This window comes from Primulina huaijiensis, chromosome 12, assembly GCF_012295235.1.
Source record: "Primulina huaijiensis isolate GDHJ02 chromosome 12, ASM1229523v2, whole genome shotgun sequence".
NCBI classification, from domain to species: Eukaryota; Viridiplantae; Streptophyta; class Magnoliopsida; order Lamiales; family Gesneriaceae; genus Primulina; species Primulina huaijiensis.
In genome coordinates, this window is record NC_133317.1 from 4,250,388 (window position 1) to 4,274,237 (window position 23,850).

The following is a 23,850-nucleotide window of genomic DNA, read 5'->3' on the forward strand; positions in this document are numbered from 1 at the left end:
TAAAATCAAATAAATATTTTTATTTATTTTTATATATTATATAATATGATAATTATATAAATGAAATCGAGATAATTATATAAATGATTTTTATAAATCTCAATAAAATTATTAGTATAACTCGATTAACCTTAAAAATTGATATTTGACTTGACTCACAAAATCAAGTGCTCAATTATCATATTATATAATATATAAAATTAGGTAAAAACAAATAAATCATGCAAGCACTGTCGGCGCATGAACAGATAAGAAATATGAACTCAAGCAACAACTTTGAAATTATAAAATTTATTATGATAATGTTAATTTTGTCATTACAATCTAATATATCAATTTAATCACTCTTATTAAAATCATACCAAACATTAAATATAATTTCATACATCTTATTTATCATTAACTTATCCTTATACTATATATTACATGTTTATCCTATCATGTGTACCAAACTATGCCTTAGTAACTGACAAAATCAGCAAGGGGCGGATCCAAATGAAATATTGAAAATATTTGAGGAATTTTTTCTCTTTTTTTTAAATGCCCTTATCCTGCCTTGACACCTAATACCCACCGGGAAGACCAAGGTTCAGGGTACCGGATGATCCCGGGTCATGGATCAAAGTATGAGGGGTTTTTGGTCATTCCGGTACTGGCCGGGTATGGGCAACCATCTTGAAACTTGCCACAACTAGTAAGTGGACACTTAAAACAAGGTCATCATAAACTTTATTGCTATAAATATCAGTTTTGTTTAGAATAAAGGCATTCATTCGGATATTACCCACGTCATTTTTTTAAGATTTCCTTGGCTCCTCTGTTTTCTCCCTCATATCAACTGACTTAAAGCATCGGAGTGGTCACGCCGGATCTTCTCCGACGCCCATTCACGTGGTTATCTTTGTGTTTTCAAGATAATATTATCTTTAATGGGAGAAAAGCGCTTGATTTGAATATATTTTGTTGTGCTCTCATTTTCTGTTCACTCCAACAACCCGACTCGATGAAATTGCTCATCTATCTCTCACTCAAATCAACCGATAATCATCAACACCCCATCCCCACCCAAATTTCTGGGTCCATCCCCGTTGACGGTTGTGAGCTTTCTTGTTTTCAATTTAGGATCGAAGCAGATTGATCGTTGTCAATCCCCGTTGACGGTTGTAAGCTTTTTTGTTTTCAATTTAGGATTCGTACCACTGAGGATCCGACCCAAATATCATTTCCTAAACACGGTTCGAATCAAAGACCAATTTTATCGGTTGGGACCAAATTACTAATAAATAATTAAAATCATTTCGATTCGACATAGTTTGGAAATGAGAGTCTTGTTACCATAGATGCCTTAGTTGGTATAATTGGCCGAACAGCGTTTAATAAAGAAAATCAAATTATAATTTATAAATCAACTTCTCAATTTTTTAAACTGATTTTGCAAAATTATTTGCTGAAATGTTCGATCGACCGACGATAACACCGCTTTGTCCCTATTAAATTCTTTTTGTAAATCTCGACTAGATTTGGCACCCCACGTTAGTAGTACATATTCATCGGAGCGATTGGCGCCTATATTAATCGCCATCCCCTATACTATATTTAATTATTAATAATTATAAATAAGAATATGAACACAGATAGATATAATAACAATATTCAAAATATAATAATGACTAGGAGTTCGATTTTTCCGGCCAACACTTTTTTTGCGGGACAAGTCGTTTATCTAAATAGTGCGGTTTGTAGACTACTGGTTAATCTATGGATTTATTCAGTATGCATCGAAAGATTACGACTGTGAGTTTCACATCATAAAAAAAAAATTTATATGTATATATGTATGTATACAAAAATATAAATATCGGATAATAAACAAAGTGCATCCACTAATTTATTATCATTTTCCCAAATTTCCCAATTTTAAAATGAGAATTTGAAAGAAAGTCAAAAGGATTTATTTAAGGTGGTGTGAACAAAGTCGGCAGCCGCTCGGTAGTTTCAATGATCGACATCCCGAACAGAGCGCCAGCCCTGAATAAGTCACATATCACAATAATCTTTTTTTTTAAAAAAAAAAATATATATATATATTATAAATTTTTAAATAATTTGAATTGACATTATTTTATTCTTCGAAAAAGCTACTGTAATATAATTCTGACACAATCCCTTTCACGAGATAAATCATGGGATTCTTTCAATAATTGTACTAATCGATTGTTTTCTCTTGAGTTTCTGGAAGAAATTAAGTTGAATATTTCTGGAAAATATTGCTTTTAGAACAGATTTGTTACAATAATTGGTACTGAGTTTTTAACACTTTGTTTGGCATGGGAGGCCAAAAAAACAGAATTTGGAATTTTTTTTCCCTTGGTATTTGGTAAATTTTAAAATTATTATTATGCAAATTATTTTTGAATTTTAAGGTTGGTCATATGTCATTTATGTTCATTTATAACATCATTATAGAACATAACCAGATTAATATCTTAGAAAAAAAAAATAAATACAAAAATTCAATTTATCAAAATTTCGTGAAAAATTCAATTCAAAATCACTTGTCTTCTCAATCAATTATGAAAACATTGAGTGACAGAAAATTAATTTCCTTTTGAATGAACATTTGGGATCAAAATGAATCTTACACGTGAACCTCTAATATAATCCACACGCATATTTTGCGATAATTCATCTCACACACGTTAACTTCTTTTGTATTTTTATTTATTGATTATAAAAATGATTTGACTATATTTATCCGGACCGTTAGTCCGACCTTATTTTTTGGATACGGGTTGATCCGATATCTACATGGGTAATACGATATAAAAATAACATATATGACCCGTCGACGATATCATGACTCAATGGTTAAAATTGAGGATCCGAGACTTGTTGGTCTCACCCGTATATAAGCATTCGATGAATATCTATAATGTCTCATTATTCAAAAAGATAAAATCTAATTCGATAAGTTAGAAAGTCTACTATTATTAGAATAATAAAATAATCACACTAAAAAACTATCACACGATTAAAGATTGATATTATAAAATATTTAAATAATCTTTCAAAGATAAATTTATTAGAAAATTAAAAGTCGGGGTTCGTTTTTCTAGACGATTTTTTTAATGATTTCTTTTCTTTTCAGTCATAAATCGGATAGCCCACATTTATTTTGTTAATTCAGATAAACCATTGACTTCAAAAAACCTCACCAATTGTTACTATAAATAGGACAATCATTCTCATAATAAAATATTATACTGTAAATATAACATCGTCATATATATTACCTGTCCATGTCTCGATCAAATTCAAGCCATTTTAGGATGTATAATCTCCTCGTGATATGGCTCTCCGGCCTCCTCCTCCTCCTCCTCAGCCACCATGTTCGTCTCGGCGGTGCCGATATCGGAACAGCCAGCGTGTATTACCAACCGTACACTCGTAAGTTTTTACCGATCACAAATCAAGAAATCAGAAATTAATATTATATTCAATCACAGGGAATATAATCTTAATGCTGCTTTTGGTTTACATTTCTTGATTAAACAAACGCGCTCAGCCACCGCATGCTACGGCGATGACTTCTCTCAGTTCCCGACAAGCGGCCTTTTCGCCGCTGTGGGAGAGGGGATGTGGGATAACAGCGCCGCCTGTGGGCGGCAGTATTTGGTGAGATGCATCAGCGCTGTCGTGCCGGGGACTTGCATCCCGGGCAGTCAGATACAGATTAAGATCGTGGATCGGGCCCAAACTTCGGTTTCCAGGCCCAGTTATGATGGAACGGGCCTTGTGTTGTCCAATGTAGCTTTCGAGGCGCTCGCAATTTCCAATCCAGAGGTCTCGTACTTGAATGTCGAGTTTCTTCAGTAAGTCTATATTCTTCATGATATTAATCAATTTTTCTTGTATATATTCTCTGGAAAATTGAAATTTTGGTTACGAATATTTGTTCTTATGCGATTTTAGTCATTTATGTCGTCAAATTCAAGATTCAATACGATATCTTTGTTTTCCGTATCCAAAATGGCAATTACTTGAGCACCTGAACTAATGTGACATCCGTGTACATATGATCACATCAGCATTTCGACGAAAATGAAAAAAAAAATCGATAATCGAAAGACTGAAATTGCAACGGCACAAAACATATGAAATAAACATTACAATTTTTTTTTCTATTTTTCTAGAGTCTGTCTATAAATTTGGAAAAAATATATTAGAACCATGAATTTTAATTAGATACTCTAGGAAGTGTTCGTTGTTCCGATTGAGTCTTCCAATGTTGAATGGTCTTACACGAAACGTAGGCTTAACGAAAGCGCCCATGAAAAGGCCTTTTGTTCATCCAACTTTGCTTAATTAGATTTTGGAATATATATTTTTTTAAAAAAAAATTTTCCCTATATGTTTTCCTTTTTTCAATTTTAGATATATTATAAAATTTCAGTTTTAGTTATGAATCTTTCGATTTTTAGTAATTTTAATCATTTTTCATCTAGATTGCTGATGTAATACTACAAATGTCAGCGTCACATCAACACTACATTGATGTCACATCAATGCCACGTCGAAGAATGAGTAAAATTGTTTAAAAATAAAGATAATATACTAAAACTGAAATTTGACGACGTAAAATACCATAATCGTAAAAATACAAACATATTGTGTTCTTTTTAACCTCGTGAACTAATTGAAAGTTTCATTTTTATTTCTTGTGTGCAGGATTTGATTTGCTAATTATTGTTGGATGAAGTAGCTGACTATGTTCGTTCTCCATTTTTTGGAGACAATTCATTGTACTAACTTATTAGTACATATTTAGATAAAGATATTATCTAATCATTACTGTAATTTTTTTTAATTATTATTTTCCCAAACTTTAGACAAAAAAGGTTGACTTTGAAAAGTGCACAAACTTTAAGTTTCGAGAAAAAATAAATAAATTTGAAACTTTAATACATAAAATGGGGACATATTAATTTTGATACACATGACTAAGTCAATGGGATATGATGAAGATAATAAAAATGGCTTCGCCATTGATGATTAGGACACCTAACTTCCAACGTTCCAATGGTTGTGGACTTCTTGAACCCTAAGACACTCTACAAAATTAATTGCGAGACTATTTAATCATTTATGCGGAGTGAAGTAAAAGAATATTTTTTTTATCGTCTTTTACATATTCTAATGAGAAAATGTTTTACTACATCAGATAATCTTCACCACCCGATGATTCTTTGCGGAGTGACGTAAAAGAATACTTTTTATCGTCTTTTACATATTCTAATAAGAAGATGTTATACTACATCAGATAATCTTCACCACCCGATGACTCTTTACTGAGTGATGTAAAAGAATACTTCTTGTCGTCTTTTACATATTCTAATAAGAAGATGTTATACTACATCAGATAATCTTCACCACCCGATGACCTTAATACGACTGTATCGTGTGATCTTCGGGAGACCGGTGCATTTGTTAGAATCCAAGTTGGTGTTCACTTCATGCATAGCATCATCAGTAATCCAAGCTCCAAATTGAAAAAAAAATAAATTGGATTTTGTTTATATATTTTTATATCGAAATTTGACTTTGCCCACTACATTCTCGTTTACTTGGATTTGGTTTCCGAGTCAGATTTCTACTACTTGTTATCCACCAAGATAAGTGGCTAATCATTTTTCCACTAAATAAAGTTTGGGATCAAAGTTGATCATGAAAAGTGACAAACCAAATTGTCTAAAGTTTTTTTTATAGTAATATAAGTTTTAAAGTAGTTTTTTTTTTCTTAACTTTAAAAAAGTTCTATATTTCGATATTTTTAAACTCTTTTTTTACTTTTGAATGTTCGTAAACCCTTCAAAAAAATTCTGAATATAAAGAAACTTATTCGAAATTTCCTTTCACGCTTTGACAAAAATTATTATGGATTTCGGAAGAGATTTGATATGGAAAACGTTTGAATGAATTTCGAATCGGGAAGAGGTTGTTACAAATTATAATTAAATTTTGAATTCGAGATTATCAGAAGACTTGGTGTTGGATGAACTATATAATAAATATATAAATATATGCCTACGCTATTTACAGAGTAGATAGAAACGAAGTAAAAAAAAAATCCATTATCCAATTGGTTTTTATCGAGTCAAAACCTCTCTAGAATGCTCACCTCACGTAAACTATGCTAGAAAGTATTTTAATAACCTATTGTTAATTCTAGCTGCAACTACTACTAACTAATAACATCATCAACGACATATTTAATTTGATTTGTGCATGGCTAAATTATGTTTAGTCACGTGAATTATGTCTTTAGATATTTGAAAATTTAATATTATGAAAATGGGAATTTTTTTTCTTTCAATATATCAGTATATTTCAATTGTTGACGTCATTAAGACGATGAATATGGCTTTTTCAAGACGTATGAAAATTCTAAAAGTATTTTTCAAAAAAAAAAAAGAAGAAGAAGAAGAAGAAATTTCTAAAGTAATTTTTTTTCAAACCCTCTCGTTTTCCATAGGCTTCTAGAATTGAAGAAAGTTCACCTAAAACTTTAATTAAAATTTGACCGTGATAAGAAGTAAAACTGTTTTTTGTGTGTGTAAAAAATAGAAAAGTTGAATTTAATCAAACATCACATACCCAAATTACGTAACTATTATCTCTCGTATGTCATAATATTTATTAAAATGGTCGACAGAAGCTAGAAAACTTGCTACTTCGAGGATAATAGCTAGCCATAGAATAATAATGCAATGCATGTATTCAAAACAAGTATCCACCACTAAGTCACGGCATGAACATATATTATACACAAGATTCAACCCTCAAAACTAGGGGTGGAAAAAAGATACCAATCTGCAAATATATGTCATAATAATTGCATGCACTAAAATGCAATGGATATTCCTATTTCAGTATACCTATCAGCAACTTCTGCTGGTAGCCTGGAAGATATCCTCCACTCACGCAATTTTTAGTTTTGTAGATGTTCCAAGTTTACCAAGACCATCACTTCATTGTAAAATGCGATAGTCGTGGTATTTTACTGACTGATAAACACAGCAAGAATATATTTAAGACCATAGAAATCATCTTGAAAACTTTGCTTCTTTGTGTTTTTCGGAGTCTTAAGCAAAATAATCGTTTAAAAGAATATGGTTTGCGGGTTTCCGACCGCGATGGATGACAGACGGATCATGTTACTTAACAAGTAGCCATGCAATCCAAACTGAAACATAAAAAATGAAGACAAGTCAATCGTGCAAAATGATCTATCGCATCAAGCTCATTAGGGTTAAACTTACATGGTATGACATGCTCGTACGAGCAAAAGCTAAAGCTATGCTCCTCAAGAAATGTTGTTCTAAGATTTTTTTTTTAAAAAAAAAAAACCACCCAAGCACACGGACAATATTCCAAAATTTGCTCCTTCTCTTTGCTGTTTTCAATACCATTTTCCATTGGAGATGAGGGAATAACTAACATGGGAATGCACGACGCTGCGACAAAAATTTAGCAAATTACAAGAAAATTTCAAAAAGGCCTATCGCCTCCTCATTCCACGGCCACGACCGCGGAAAGCAGCTCCACCACGTCCTCGACCTCCCATGGCACTAGCAGCAGCATCTCCCTGTGCACTCTCGGACTGCATTGGAAACAGATATAGAAATATGAAATATCACATCAATGAATGAACAATCTCCGATAACGTGTGAAAATTGCAGCATTTGTATGTTTCCCAAGCGAGTTCAAGAAATCTGGACAATGAAAACTGGTGCATATATCATGTTTTATAAACAGTTGGAACCAATGAGATACTGGATAGCGGTTCTAGGCACATATTAGGAAGAGGGAAGATATAAGAGGGAAGATATAACAGTAGTAGACTCAAAGATAAGGACTTGGTCAAAAGTTATTAAGAATCGGTCATTCGTTTGTGTAATCTGGAATCGACTATATTTTTATTTCAAATAAAGCACGTCGTCGAAGTAAGATTCATGTCGGTCTGACAACCAACAATAATTTGGGTCTAGAACTTCGAAGACAATGGTCAAGGAACACCACAACCATCTCTGGTCCACCCGACAAGGCAAATTAAGAATTTAATCTCATTCGATGAGGTGGTTTTATGGTAGAACCAAGCAAACCAAACTCAACTAGTCCCAGCTGGGCAACATGACATTATCAATGATGCACCAGAATTTTTATGCTGAGAATGAACTAAAAATAGTAGAATAGGATTAAGACAGGAGATACAATTCACATTACCTTGGGGTTTTTCACAGTCTCGTCAACACTTAAGATCAAGCACGCTGCTTCAGTGGCTGCATTTATCGCATTTATCTGCGAAAAAAATAGAGGTTGGAAACAAGTGTTAAAAGTGTGATGAAGATATCAATAATCAATAGCATTCCACAAAGAAATATAACAAGATAACCTTCACAACTGCAGGCTCCCACACAAAGTTGGCAAATGAATCAGCAATTCCTCCAGTATTGATGTCCACACCATACAGTGCACCTTCATCTGGTTATAACTTAACAGTCAGCAAGATTTGATGTATTTAAAATTTAAAAAGCCCACTTCAAAATTAAGAAATATCTAAAGAATAATATCAATTATCTTAAACACATGCTCCACAGAACAAAAGGCACTTTATTCACGGGGCATGACATGACATGACAAGACAAATACAGAGGGGTGAGCAATATTTCAAATGGATAAGAGGCAAACCAGATGGTAAGGCGTGTTTTTGTCTCAGTTTGTTCAACACATCGGTCGCATCAAAACCAGCATTATCACACAGTTGGCGTGGAATGATCTGCAACGACCCAGTAAAGCCATAGAATGAGACAGAATAAACTATTCTCAAAGGATGAATGCATGTTAGAAAACCACAGGACACGAACAGATTGAGAAAGACCTTAGCAGTGAGACATTCTTACCTGCCACTGTACTGTAGCTATGGGTATAAGAGTCAATCAAGTAACAACTTAAGAAAAGGATAAAACAACATTCAGCACAAGTATCCCTAAGATGTAAACCTGAACATATCTAGACATCTATCCTGCATGTTCTTGGTTCTGTCCATCCACAAAGAGAATTGGAAAAATTTTTGCTTTAAGAATTAAATACGAACTTTTTTGCAACATGTACCTCAAGAGCTTTTGCATAAGAGTTGATAAATAGCTGGGACTTCCCAGCAATTGTGCGAGCATGCTGTCTCAAGTATCGGCTTATCTCCATCTGCAGACGTGAGATAACTTTCAACAATCAACTGGTAAATTGAGCATCTTCAAACACAAATTGTGAAAAACAGTGGTAGAAAATTCATACATCAATAGCACCACCCCCAGCAACTACGGTTGAGTTTCTCATAGCCCTTCTAACTATCATAATTGCATCATGTAAACTTCGTTCGGCCTCCTCTATGAACTAAAATTATTGAAATATAACGATTAGTGACAGCTAAAATCATGACGAACAAGCAATATGTTAATAGTCGCAGAACCTGATCCGCTCCACCACGAAGAACAATTGTAGCAGTCTGACCAGATGGGCATCCACTAAAGATGTTGAATCGCTCATTCCCAACTTGCTTCTCCTCAAATACTTCACAAGATCCCAGAACCTTTTGAACAGTAAAAAATAAATTGGTGGTTAAATGAGGGAAAGAAACATTTCATATCATTAAAATATATATTGATATACACAGGGGAATGTAACATAATCAAATTCAATATCAACTAAGAATATGGTAGCCATTGGTTAATTTTCGATCAATGCGAAAAAATACAAGAGAACTACCTCATCGATTATGTTGTTCACAGTTGTCTGCACAGTGCCACCAGTGGCCGCAGCAACCCTTAGCAAATCTTCTTCGGTTACACGACCAGCACAAAATATATCACGATCTGCAAAATACTGCACAAAGAAATCATTTTTGAATGTCTTCTGTATGACTCAATATGCACTTTTTAGCAGATCCCTCGTGTAGAAATGTCAAATATTTCAAATCAAACACAAAAGCAAAATAGAAAAGACTCACCATGACACTAGGGTGTTAGTTACAATGATTATCACATTAAAAGTAACAGGGACTCAGATGACATATAATGCAACAGAAAACTTGTACTGTATTTTTCATAATTTTACAACAAATAGATATACATAATGTTGGCCCATCCATTCAAACAAGAATTAAGCCAGTGATAACATTACTTGAACTTTTGAGTTTCCATTTACAGGTAGGCTAAAAGGAAAGAACATAAAACGATACCTGTGTTGCCAGATCACCAATAGCAAGCCTTGACAAAACAATTTTGGCTCCGCTCTCCACGCACTTGTCCAATTTGTTATAAATGATATTCCACTCCGCGTCTACAATTGACTGATACTGTAATGGATCTGACAACCTGTGACAAAGAAAGCTCGGCCAGCTTCTCTTTTGGACAACAGCCATTATAAGAGGTAAAATAAGTAGAAAGATACCAAACATCCTAACCTTATCTCTGCATTTTCTTTCTCTGATTTTAGCTCCAGTTCTATGTTTAACAAAAGTATCTTGGGATTTAAAAATTTCTTTGGTTGCTGCTCAAAACCAGCATATGAGAATGTCTTTTTGAAGGCAACACCATTCACAAGAAAAGAATCTCTCATTGTACCTCCAGGAACCTAAGGAACAAAATTGAGCAGGAAGATCAATGATTAGGGGTAAGAGAGAATAGAATGGTAAAATGATTATGTTGTCAATGGAAAAGGCTGTTTGTTCTGAAGTTCTTATTGCCCATAGCAGACAACTAAACTTCTTTAATAAACTGACAATAAAGGTGATCAAACTGCCGATCTATAAATCCTCCTATTTCTAAAATAAATAAAACAAAATAAAATAGGATAGGCATCAAGGTAATTCTTAAACTGTTAAAATTATTGTTTAGACCATCTCCAATGAGTTACAACTTCTGGAAAAAGTTTTCCAACATGTTATCAAAAGTGGCTTCCACCATAAGTGACATTTGTTACCTGATGCCCAACAAACTTGCACTTGTAAGTATGCCTCGGACACTAATTCTGAGCATTCCTTGAACTCTAAATTACATCTGTGGGGGATTGTAACGTTTATATTATCGTTCGGACCACCCTTCTCGTGCTTGAACTTTTAAGTATAATGGTTTCAACATAAATCCTTTCGTGCAACATTATTAAGAATAAATCGAGCAACCAAATATGCAGAGGAAAAGAAGATTATAGACTCGGTACAACATAAAGATTTACCTAATTGATAAGCACCACTGAACAAGCAAAAGAAAGATTGACAAAATTTAAGGTCGAACAAAAGATTTATTTACCTTCTTAATTCCTATCATACTGAGCCTATCATCATTTCCAATGGCAATGACAGCATCTACCACCATGGACGCAAAAAACTCCTTTTCACCACCAATAAGCTTAGAAGATAGCGTTGTAGCAGCACATTTAGCCAGTAAACCTTTCTTTTCTATTAAACTTTTCCCCTCTATGCTAACAGCCAATTCTTTGATCTTCTCAATGGCCTATTGAAGTCCACAAACCAAAAACAAGCAAGCCGTAAATCTACCACCAAATCAAACAAGTGGAAAGCAAATTCCGAAAGCTTACCGAATGGCAAGCTGAGCGGTAACTCCGAATAAGGTTTTGAGGATGAACTCCATCTTCGATAAATGGCTTGGCTTCCTTCATGAACTCTCCAGCAAGTAAAACTACAGTCGTGGTTCCATCACCAACCTGCAAAACATCAATCTCGTATGCAACAGTTATTCAGGGCAAAAAGCAATATAAAAGATCTCTAATGGAGAACAATGTGTACTACTTCAGACGTATGTGAAGTTTCACATCATTTAACGTTGTTAGTACATGGTGGATGGATTGAAACAATTTTATTGATAAGATTTCGGACATTCACACAATTCTCCCACCAAGAGTATGCAAAACAACACCATAAAACTAATGTAGTGTAATGCTTGAACTTTTTCAAAAAGGAAGAAAGAAACTCATTGCTAGCTTAATCGTAGCTGAGAGAAAAAGATTGATTTGGATTTAACAATTCAACATCAACATGTACAGTGTAAAAACTGGAAAAATTATTACGGCACACCATTTATAGAGCCAACACAATGAGTAGCCTATTTCAATAAGCTATCAAGGCTCGAAGATATCTCCATCGTAATTCATCTTAGGTTTGTTTTATCTGAAGGGATAGCGGCGAAATAATTCCTCGTATCAAATCAAACGAGTTTATTTTAATCAGGTATCCTAATGAACGGAACGGTAATAGCTGTCACATTAATTCCATTAAACAATTTCAGAAGGGTAAAAATTGGAACCGAACTCCGAATTTGCAAAAAATCTTGCCTCGGAATCTTGAGACTTGGCAATATCTACAAGAATCTTGGCAGCAGGATGTACAATGTCAAGAAGCTTCATTATAGTGGCACCGTCATTTGAAATGGTGGTGTTTCCCTTCTCATCGTGGATCAACTTGTCCATGCCCCTTGGACCAAGAGTGGTCCTCACAACATCAGCGACGGCCATGCAAGCATTTATGTTGCTTATTAACTGTGGCTTCCCCTGAGATGTATCAGTCCCTTCCTTCAGAAGTATGATCTGAGGTTGCTGTTGTTTATCGCCAACATAACAAAATACAATGAGATTTAGTGTGAAGAAACAAACAGATGAACAGCTGAATAAATAAAAAAAATGGCATTCTAATAAAATAACCGTAGTTGATTCGATGAATTCAATTGCAGAAAAGTGACAAAACGAGCAGGAAATGAAATTGCCCTTTCACGATGCTGTGAACCATGAGCATGGGTGCCAAAAACATTGTGCATATGTGGTAAACATGAATAAAAATAATGGGTTTGCCGTAAACATCCAAATAAATATATGCAGATTATTTCATCAAATCCTTGCACATTTGTTCGATAGCTGAATTAAGACAATTCACTTACAAGTACAACTTCGCCAAATATTTAAAAAAGATGGTAAACCATGCCTAAATAAGAACACATTGGAAATATAGCCTGATAAGGAGAGAAAAAACATCAATTTCAAAAACACCCACCGTTCAAACATTTCATCACGTAGTTGTGGAAGATGATGTTAAAATGTAAATGATATCTTAATTAATGAGATGAAGGGACCCTTTAAAACGAATAAAACTTTGCTATACACAAATTGAGCTACAGAGCGGACCATTATTATGATATTTCTCCACTTATTTAAAATGAAAATTCACTGTTTCAAGAAACACGCAGAAGCAACTGCTGGAAGTTGAATTTTTGCAAGTTCACCGGATGAATTGCTGGCTCAGAGAAAATTATCCCATCCACCATAACATTACTCCACAAAACCATACTTAGGAAGCAAGATAAAAACATCATAGGAGTCTTAATAAAGTGAAATGCGTCGATTTAAAGTATTAAAAATAATAAAATTCAATCCATTCACTTTGTTTCAAAAGCTCATACTGTATAAGAATCGAAAATGAAGAGCTTTAAGCTCAAGCCATGCTCATGCGATTCAAAACAAAGCTGGCGACACAGGAGAAGTTAGATAAAGCAATAATTACTCAAAAAACAATCCAACCCAGAAGTCAACATCAATTAACGTAGATAACGTTTGAAAACCATCAACAATGAGAGGTGATACAACGTGAATCGACACGATAGAACATTTCGCTCCCTGAACACGGACCAGCAAAGAATCTTCCTTATAGAATGAAATCTAGCTTACCAACATGGCTGCCATTGTCAGATGCGAGTTTCTGCGCGAATGGAGGTTTGAGTTCTCACTGTTCCCACCACAGAGGAAGAGTGAACATGTTGCTAGGGTTTATAAACAAAAAAATAATATATTTTATTTATTATATTCAATATCTTATTTTATTTTTATTTTAAAATGATATTTATATTAGATACTTGAAAATATTATATTCAATAATATGTCTTTCTTTTCAGATTTCAGGGGAAAAAATTGATATTACATATATAATATATACATTTTATAAAAATTTCATAAAAAATGAAATAATATTTAAAAAATAGTCACTTAAAATCTTTAATTTGAGATTTAAAAAATCCATTTAAAATTTAAGTTGTAGTCAAATAATAGTTAATTAAATGAGAAAGTGTAATTTTAGAAGGAAAAATATTATTGGATTTTGAATATTTTTTTTAATTTAAATGTTTGTGGAGTGTATCTCTAATATAAAACTTTTAGAACATGGATTCTTTGGATATAAAGTATTTAGAGTAATTTTTTGTTAATTTCCCATATAAATTATAATTATATGAAATTAAAATGATTTTTATAAATAATTAATACATGGACATCAAGCTATCATGATATAGAATTTACATAATAATGTAGATATTTATAAATAATTAGTACATAGATCAAAATAAATTTACAAATTTATTTCCTATGTAAATTATAGCATATGTTATATATCTACGTTGTGTATGGCAGAAAATAACAATTTTATTTTTAACTTGAGTAAAATCTCTATAAATTAATAATTTTGACATTAAGAAATTTTATTAATTTTAAAGGGTATTAATTAATCAATAACTTGATGATTTATTATTTTAAAGAGTTTTTTTAGCATACATAAATTGAATTACATAAAAAGTCATCGTGTTACATCAAGAGTACATTGTCTTTAAATCCTCAAACCTGAATTCAGGTTTGCAGTCAATTTTGTCAGGAAAAATAAATAAAATATTTTCAATCTCCGATCCACATAAAAATGTCTGCACTCCTGAGCTCACGTGTTTTTTCATGAATGAAAATCGGTACAAAACATTTAATATATGTTACAAATATATGAGTTTTCATTACCAAATATTTTATACTAAAAATGCAAATCATTATTTTATACTTAATTTGAGTCAATTGACAATATGTTATTTATATATTTTTGAACCTAAAGTTTTTAAATTAGTGTACCGAATGTATAGCAAGCGTTGTTACTGATAAAATTATTTCAATGTTATACTCAGTTTGTTTTGTACCATATCTGTAACATATGATACTCAAATATCATATATTAATATCATATTTTCAATATTTATATTTATTTTCATATTTGAAAAGACATTTGGTCTCAGTGCGAGTCCATAAATATTTTTTTTGGATTGGATAGTGCAAAAACTTTTATTCCATCAAAAACCTTTTCTCAATTCCATTCCGCAGAGACTGGAAAACCAAAATAATAGTCTTTGAATTACATATCAGTTAATGAAATATTTTTTCCTTATAATAAAATGTAAAATCGGGGATAATTATAATACTTGTCGGTGGAGGGTAAAATTGGCATAAAACAAAATTGGTCTGCCATATCAACAATCAATTTAAGAAAGGAAATACTTGGCAAAACCTAACTCACGCATGTATACTTCAACGCGATTTTCTACCTTGAATTGCATTTTATTGTGTTAGATCTGAGATTCCCTAGTTCTTCCGTTCCCAAGTAGCGGAGGGTTTAAAGTCCTGCAAAGTTTCCTGAACTACATCCCTCGATCCCTGGTTTTCTTGAAATTCGAGGGCGATTCTTGGTTTATTAGACGTTTTATGCTATCACGGTATTGATTTTTTTTTTTTTATCCGTTTTCATTGTGGAAATGCCGTTGAAGAGTGGGAGTGCGTCGATTAGGGATCGGACGCAGGAGTTTTTGGGGATCGCGGAGAGGGTAAAGAAGTCATTCGCGTCACCGAATGGGCCGAGCAGCAGTGGGTCGAAGACCGAGGAACATCGGTCTGCTACGGCTACGCAATCGGAATTCAATCGCAGAGCGTCGAAAATTGGGTTTGGAATCCATCAGACCTCACAGAAGCTATCGAAGCTGGCAAAATGTGAATGACTGAATAATTTTTCTGAAAAATGTTTTTTTTTTATGTTGATTGATATGCTTCTTTAAACATCCGCGACATTGATTTTTCGATAGATTTATTATAGTTCAAACTCATGTTTTTTTTTTTTTTACCTGTGTCTGCACACTACGCTCTTCAAGCTGCATAGGATTGAATCATTTCAAGGGAAGATCAGCGAATTAATATGGGCAACTTTTCTGTAATCCGGGAGTCAAAACATACATTTTTTCATAATCATGTTAGCCAGCGAGGAATTTGAATTTTTTTCCCATTTCAGGCCAGCCATGCTGCTGCTCTGTACATATTTTACTATCATCGACTTTTGCATTGAATGTCGCTGTTTTAATGATAAAGTGACAGTGTATCCCCGGTTAAACTTTTGGGTAGTAGAAATACATAATCTGTAGGCGGCCGTGTGTTGTGCTTTGGCCGTGGTCGTCCATATCTTAAATCAGTGAATGTGGACTGATTTTTTGTGGTTCTTTATCTATGCATTATTTCCAAGTGACGCATCTTATCAATAATGCAAAGTTGTACATTTTGTTTCGATGATCCTGGTTTAACTAATAATTGAACTTATGAATGATTCGGTTCCATGCAATCAGATAATAGTATCTTCTGCTTTGATTCGATTCGAAGCCCCGAATGATCTGGTTTTTGAGTTTTCAAAAATTAACTGAGCTGGAAAAATGATACAAAACACCTTTGAATATTTTTTGTTTTTGATTTTCCAGAAGAGTAACCTTTATTTGTCCTTACGCTTGAATCTCGATATTTTCTGATTGTGATTTTAATTTACATTGCTTGTATAGACCTGCTTGAGTAAATTGGCAATCTTATACTTTCTCACTGTAGTGGCAAAGAGAACCTCAGTTTTTGACGATCCCTCGATGGAGATCCAGGAGATAACTGCTGTTATTAAGCAAGACATTACAGCACTTAATTCTGCTGTAGTGGACCTCCAGCTTCTTAGTAATTCACGCAATGCAAGTGGGAATATATCCAGTGACACCACAACCCATTCTACCACAGTTGTTGATGATTTGAAAAATCGTTTAATGAGCACCACAAAGGAGTTCAAGGATGTTTTGACCATGCGTACAGAGGTGATCTGAGAATTGCTTCTTATTTGTTTTGTTAATCAATCTACTAGTCTGTTTTCTTTCTTGGTGAACATCGACTGTATTTCCTCTTCTTGTGTATTTACAGAACTTGAAGGTTCATGAAAACAGAAGACAGTTGTTTTCTTCTTCTGCTTCCAAGAACGCCACGAACCCTTTTGTTCGCCAACGTCCTTTGGTCATGAACTCTGCTGCCAGTACCTCAGCTAACCCTCCTCTTCCATGGGCTAATGGGTCACAATCTTCATCTCAATTGTTCCCCAAGTATGATGCCCAATTTATTTTTCCGGCCAATGGTTGTACTCTCTATCATTCCCCTTGAATCTCTTTTTGTTTTTGTCCTTTTACTTCTAAAACTAGGTCATGTTTACTTGACAATCATGTGACTTGCATTTGATAAAGGACTTAAACGTGGATTGCGGTTAAATATTTTTGTAATATACTTATTAAATGAAGAAGAATTATCTGAATTTCCAGATGTAATCAGAAACCATTGAAGTCTGGGCTTATTTATGTAGTTTTTGTTTGTACCAGAAATCAAGTGGATGGGGACACTCGGCCACTACTGCAGCAGCAACAAAATCAACAGCAACAGCAGATGGTTCCATTACAAGACAGCTACATGCAAAGTAGAGCTGAGGCTCTTCAAAATGTGGAATCTACTATTCATGAGCTTGGCAATATCTTCAATCAGCTGGCTACTTTGGTTTCTCAGCAAGGAGAGATTGCTATCAGGTATATATATGGCCTTTTGATTGTCACATACTCGCAACTTCCTACTTACACACCGTCAGGATTTTGTCGGTCTTCTATGTCTGTTCATATCAATCATCTTAGACGGTATCATTGTTCGATGCTAAATTGACTTCATTATATAAGTGAAAACATACCCAAGTATGATATGAAATGTGAGGCCCATGACAGTACCTTTTTTGAACCTGCAATCATTGTAGTTCATGGCGCACTTGCTCACAAAACTCTCCAACCCTGACAGTGGAGTTCGTGCCTAGTCTCGAACAAGAGCTCTAGGCTAAGTATTTGGATACCATATCCTAGTACTAGCCTGGAGGTCTTGGGTTCGAGATTTGGAGAGACACGAACTATATTGCCTAGAGAGGACTTAGGCAAGACAAGATTTTACATCTATATGAGAACATTGCAGTTAACATTAACAAATCTTCAGAAATATGTTGTGATGTATTTCTACAACTCGATCCATCTTGCAGACTCCACAACCGAAGCAAAATGCTGATACCAACCAAGGGAGAGAGGAGAGTTCTCTGAGTAAGAGCCCATGGACTACGACGAAGGACGTGATTGCAGGTCCAAAAGAGGTAGTGACACGGGTCTTATAATAAAATGCACATTTTATTGTAAGGTTCACGATCACTGTCTCTTTTGCGCCTGCAATCACATCCCTCATGGTAGCCCATGAACTCTTACTCATAGATCTCTCTTTCCTTGGCAGTGGAGTTCGTGCCTCCATCCCAAGACCTTTAGGCTAAGTACTTGGATTGAATAGATTTGGTACCAGTTGAGCTAGTAAGTGTCCATGAGCTACCATGAAGGGTGTGATTGCAGGCCCAAAAAGTGTGTAAGGCCTATGACACTATTCTTTTGGGCTGTAAATCCTGTAATCACATCCCTCATGGTAGTCCATGATGGTAGTCTTGGCACCATGCGTTACCATGAGGGATGCGATTGCAGGCTCAAAAGATGCAGGGCCACAAACCTTACGAAATGTTCATATGACCAAATCACAACAAAATTATAAATGTATCTTAAGATTTTAATACCTTGAAATTTAATTCCTAATTATATTCTTCGATCTTTCTTCTAACCATATCTTTGAATTCTGAAAAATAAGATGTTTTTTGTAGGATTGACGAAAACATGGATGATACTGTGGCCAACGTGGAGGGAGCTCAAGGAGCTCTGCTGAAGTATCTCAATAGCATCTCATCAAATAGGTGGCTGATGATCAAGATATTCTTTGTATTGATTTTCTTTCTCATGATATTCCTATTTTTTGTCGCGTGATACTCACTGTCAGGACGTGAGACGACATACATCGATAGATCTATTTCTGTATCAAGGCATGTTTTGTAGGAAGATAATACATGTATTCTAGACTTGATAAATCTGTTTTAAAATTTTCATATTTTGTATATGTTGACTGTAATTATTCTTGAGATTCAAGTGTACTTTCATGTGATATGTTGATTTTGTACAGAAATTTCACAACGGTGATGTGTTCAAGTTCTGTCTTCTAGTTTGTAGCCAATGTGGTGATATAAATCATTTGCCCGAACATGATAACTATAGTTGATGTGTCTCAAATATTAATTTATTTCACCACATGTCCGGCGAATTGAAGTAGCAAAGGTGAAAGATTTCCTTAGGGAATGAAATCGTGAGGAATCTAAAGTTCAAGAATCAAGAATAGTTTTAAAAATCCTTGTAATGGATATTTTTTGGTTTTGACATGGGATGTAAATGTTTTCGGATCAATTTTTCTTTTTTAAGATTTCATTGAAACTTACAGAAAGTCCTTTAGTACAACATTGATAAAAAAAAGGAAGGGAGTTCATGTACAAAAGTGCAATCCATATACAAGAAGAGAGACCAAAAGATGTGCCACTTGGTTGTCTGTTTTAAAGCAATGTTGAACTGACTCCATGGTGATTATAACAAGCTGCTCGAATATCTGAAACAAGTGATGCTTCCAAAGCAGAAGGAGAAGACTGCTGAAAGGCATGAACCACCGATAACGCATCTGTTTCGATACCTATGGAATTCTCTTGCTGCCAAGATACCTTCGTGAACCGAAATGCGTGCAGGAATGCAACGAAATCTGAAGAAGTCCAAAGAGTCGACCACCACAGTCGCATTTACATTGTTTTGATTTTAACATAACTCGAAGATGGTAGATGCCAAGTAGCCAGTCGTTTTCGTCCACTCCGCTGTTGCCAATGAAATCAAGGCAACACACGAATAAAAGCTCCCCGAGTTAGAAGGAATATACATGAAGATTTGAAACAACTATATATACTAAAAAACTAATGTAGCCAACAGTATATTGATATTATCAGCATTTTGTTTTATCCCTAGTATTTAATAAATTGCAGAATTCTGGGGCCAAAATGCAAATAAAGCATTATACAGTGGGCAAATTGCAAACGGACGACAGGTATATAATCCCCAGCTTCCCTTATCTTCACTACAGCCAATTTCATCCGAATCTCCACTCTCTCCCAAGTCCTCGCTACTAAAATCTTTGTTCTATCTTATACAATAGATACATATATCTCATCTAAAATAAGACATCAACTCTTTGTCCAAAACTCTGATTTTTGTACGATTGTGATTCGCATAATCCGGCGACATGTCGGAAATATAGGGTTATGGGTATTTAAATTTCTTCTGAATTTCGATATTGGTCATTTGAGTGGTTTGATTTAAGGTTTGGATTGAGTTTCTGATTTGTTTAATGTTTTGTGCGAGAAGTGTTTGGTAACTGATTGCATATTGATGAGCAAGAATACAGTGAATTCATTGGTTACTTCTCTGAACTTGAGATTTGTGCATTTCATTGCATTTTTGCGGGCTTGAGAATGGTTGGAGGTGGGAACAGGAGGGATGACGGATCATTAATCGGAAACAACACCAATGGATTTGCGGCGCTGGAGAACCTTAGGAGGAATAAGAAGTCTGACAAAGAGAAGGTATCATCTAAGGGCGCTAACAAATCAAAATTTAAAGAAGTTGCTGACGAGAAGCCGCAGGTATTTTGGGCTCCCGCACCTTTGACTGTGAAATCATGGGCTGACGTGGAAGATGAAGAAGATGATGATTACTATGCCACCACTGCTCCGCCCCAGGCAATCTGGGGCCGTTCTGGTTTCAATAAAGCTAAAGAGTCAGAAACACTTGATCCCGTGGAGGTATAATGAACGGAAATAATTGATTTTATTATTGGATACTTGTTTTGTGTGTGATCATTATGCATTTAAGATTATCTAGTTATCTATTGGAAGATTGAATTAAAACTGTTGCAGCAATTTGACTTTTTATTTCTATGCTCCAAATAGTAGAAATCACTACGTTGTGTTGATTTTTGCTGTATCATGTGGATCATATGTGGGTTATATCTGAATTCATGTGAACTTGTGCATGCATGCACAAGTTCACATGAATTCAGATATAACCCACATATGATCCATATGATGAATTCAGATATAACCCACATATGATCCACATGATACAGCAAAAATCAACACAACGTAGTGATTTCTACTATTTGGAGATGCACATGATTCAGCAGCATTAGTGCAGGACGTGTATCTTTCATGGTATAGGCATGGGGTTGTTATTTGATTAGACAGTAATGACTGATGAACTGATGATAGCAGAGAAGATCGTAAAGTGATGCATTTAAATACCCCAAGTAAAAATACTGAGACACAAGGCAATTCCTGAAAAATCGTTTCATTCATTATAATTTTCTCTTCTGAATAACTTTGTTCTTATTCCATGGTGATTGAAGTTTAAGCCATCTGGACTCTGCCTTGATAAGACTGATAATATATTTGTATGAAAACTGTTTTTCCTTTGTCCTTCGGTTACATGAACACCCTCAGGTGCGGTTTTGATCTCTGGACTGACTTCCAGTGCTTAAGTCTATCTATGTTAATCACTTTATGTCCCTAATGGAGGACTTATTTGTCTTGATATTTCAGTGGCATGTTGCCAAGGCAAGCTAGTTTTTATAATTGGATCTGTGTATGGAGAATATCAGCCATGTCTTGAATTTTGTACTCTTTTTGGTTCAGACAGAAGTAACACTTCTGTGCAGGAGATGCATTCTCTGCGGTTTCGTCATAATTATAAAATAATTCAATCCCGAATTCCATTTTAGCCTACTGATTGTACCTATAACTTGTCGTGGTTGTCCATCCAAATCGCAGGAAAGCGAAAGTGAAGATGAACTTCTTGATGAGGTCGACGATGACATGGAAGATGATCATGATCATCAAGAAGAGGTGCAAGACCAACCAGAGCCATTAATGCAAAAGCCCGTTGAAGTTCCTTCAGTGCCTAAAGAGACAGAAAGACAGCTCTCCAAGAAGGAGAGAAGAAAAAAGGAACTAGCTGAACTTGACGCAATTTTGGCCGATTTTGGAGTTAACACAAAAGAGAAAGCTGAAGAGGAATCATCTGGTATTTAATTTTTTGTCAGGAAGCTGTTCATTTAGTTCATTATGGAGATACAATCATTTCCACCTGTTGTTTCATGCGACATAATGGTGATTGATTTTTGGTGGTGTTATTCTTTTTCATAATTTATTATCTGAGTTGATCTTCTGCTGTGTACCAGTGGTACCTATCTAGAGATGTTTTATCAACAGTGCATGCTTTTGTTCTGCTCATTGGTTCATGCCCATAGAACCTTGACATGGTTATTCATGGAACAGTGAATCAGTAAATAATTTTAAAAGATGACAATCATGTGCAAACTGAAAGCCTGTTTTCTTGAATCTCCTTTAGATATTAACAAACAGATGAAAGGGGGAGAGCTGAGCCTGAGTGGAGATGCAGAGGCAAACGGTCCTGCCCCTTCAGAGTCCAAAACTTCAAAGAAAAAGAAAAAGAAGGATAAGATTCCAAAAGACGAGAAACCCCAAGATCTGCCTAAATGCTCAGAAGTTCCTGATAGGCCAGAACAAGAGGAAACTGCCAGAGCTGTACAACTGGTGGAAGAGGCATCTGTTGTTGATGTGCAAGAGCGTTTAAAGAAGGTGTTGTCTAAGAAAAAGAAGTCTGGTAAAGAGATGGATGCAGCTACAAGAACGGCTTCTATGGAGGCTGCGGCTAGGAGTGCAAGACTTGCTGCTGCTAAGAAGAAAGAGAAGAACCATTTCAACCAGCAGCCAACGAGATAAGAGATGATTCTTTGAGCTGCATATTAATGGAGACAGGCATTTTAAACATGATATAATTGCCTCAATTTTCAGTCTCTAGTTTTATCTATATGAACTTACTATGGTGTGATGTCTCAAGACTGTTTTGCCTACTGAAAATTTCTTCATTTGGTAATTGGTATAATCTATTGTCTTAGATCGGTACTGAGGAGTTCTTGCTGTGTATGTATCTTCGTTTTTGAATCTTGAATGGAAAAGCTGAGACTTGAAATGATGCACCACCATTTAGTTTTTCTATATTTTTATGCGTAATTATCAATTTTTGGCTTTTAAAAGTGAATAACATGTTTCGGTTTGAAATTTGAAATCAGATATAAGTTTTCAAGGTAAAATTGAATTTTAATGGAATTTTCATTTATTTTTTGTTATCTAGTTGTTAGGAATTTTGCATACATTATTATTTGAAATCATGATAATCAATCAATATCCTTTTTCATTTTTTTATTAGCGATGTCAAAATATTATTGTTATTTATCTATATTTATATTTTTTAGCTACTAAAAATAAAGAATACGTATTTAATCTTTTCAAAATTAAATTTGAAATGAGATACAGTTCACCGTAAAATCGAATTTTTATCTAATGCTTTATTTATTTATATAACTTTTAGATGATAACCTTTTGTATATGAATGGTATACTGTAGCATTAACATCTGATTCCCTTTGTATTAACTACACATAATGTAATTTTTTCTTTATGTGGGTTTGTTTTATTTCTCCAGATTATAAAGAAAAATCTCATCTTCACTGAAGTTTTATGCTTTATCGTTCAAGAAAAAATCTTGAATTTTATTGGAGATAAAGTATAGGGGTTTGATCT

General features: G+C 34.4%; 4 protein-coding genes across 4 annotated transcripts; 3 read left to right on the forward strand and 1 right to left on the reverse strand.

Annotated features, from left to right (window-relative positions):
• Positions 1 to 3,264: 3,264 nt before the first annotated feature.
• Positions 3,265 to 4,930, forward strand: LOC140990640 (EG45-like domain containing protein). Its single transcript, XM_073460433.1, has 3 exons — positions 3,265 to 3,447; positions 3,566 to 3,872; positions 4,729 to 4,930. The coding sequence occupies exons 1-3, from the start codon at positions 3,300 to 3,302 to the stop codon at positions 4,733 to 4,735; spliced, it is 462 nt and encodes a 153-aa protein (XP_073316534.1). The 5' UTR covers positions 3,265 to 3,299; the 3' UTR covers positions 4,736 to 4,930.
• Positions 4,931 to 7,432: 2,502 nt separating this feature from the next.
• Positions 7,433 to 13,880, reverse strand: LOC140990301 (T-complex protein 1 subunit eta-like). The gene is made up of 14 exons (XM_073459916.1): positions 13,789 to 13,880; positions 12,406 to 12,666; positions 11,653 to 11,778; positions 11,364 to 11,567; positions 10,520 to 10,689; positions 10,295 to 10,430; positions 9,823 to 9,939; positions 9,527 to 9,646; positions 9,352 to 9,450; positions 9,172 to 9,261; positions 8,749 to 8,836; positions 8,453 to 8,541; positions 8,284 to 8,358; positions 7,433 to 7,660 (listed from the first exon to the last, which is right to left on the reverse strand). Exons 1-14 carry the CDS (start codon positions 13,801 to 13,803, stop codon positions 7,559 to 7,561), a joined length of 1,692 nt encoding a protein of 563 aa, XP_073316017.1. The 5' UTR covers positions 13,804 to 13,880; the 3' UTR covers positions 7,433 to 7,558.
• A 1,542-nt stretch (positions 13,881 to 15,422) lies between these two features.
• LOC140990527 (syntaxin-32-like) lies at positions 15,423 to 19,302 on the forward strand. Its single transcript, XM_073460253.1, has 5 exons — positions 15,423 to 15,909; positions 16,783 to 17,033; positions 17,137 to 17,312; positions 17,583 to 17,783; positions 18,929 to 19,302. The coding sequence occupies exons 1-5, from the start codon at positions 15,678 to 15,680 to the stop codon at positions 19,086 to 19,088; spliced, it is 1,020 nt and encodes a 339-aa protein (XP_073316354.1). The 5' UTR covers positions 15,423 to 15,677; the 3' UTR covers positions 19,089 to 19,302.
• A 952-nt stretch (positions 19,303 to 20,254) lies between these two features.
• LOC140989482 (uncharacterized) lies at positions 20,255 to 23,243 on the forward strand. Its single transcript, XM_073458674.1, has 3 exons — positions 20,255 to 20,992; positions 22,016 to 22,268; positions 22,596 to 23,243. Exons 1-3 carry the CDS (start codon positions 20,663 to 20,665, stop codon positions 22,988 to 22,990), a joined length of 978 nt encoding a protein of 325 aa, XP_073314775.1. The 5' UTR covers positions 20,255 to 20,662; the 3' UTR covers positions 22,991 to 23,243.
• Positions 23,244 to 23,850: the final 607 nt, after the last annotated feature.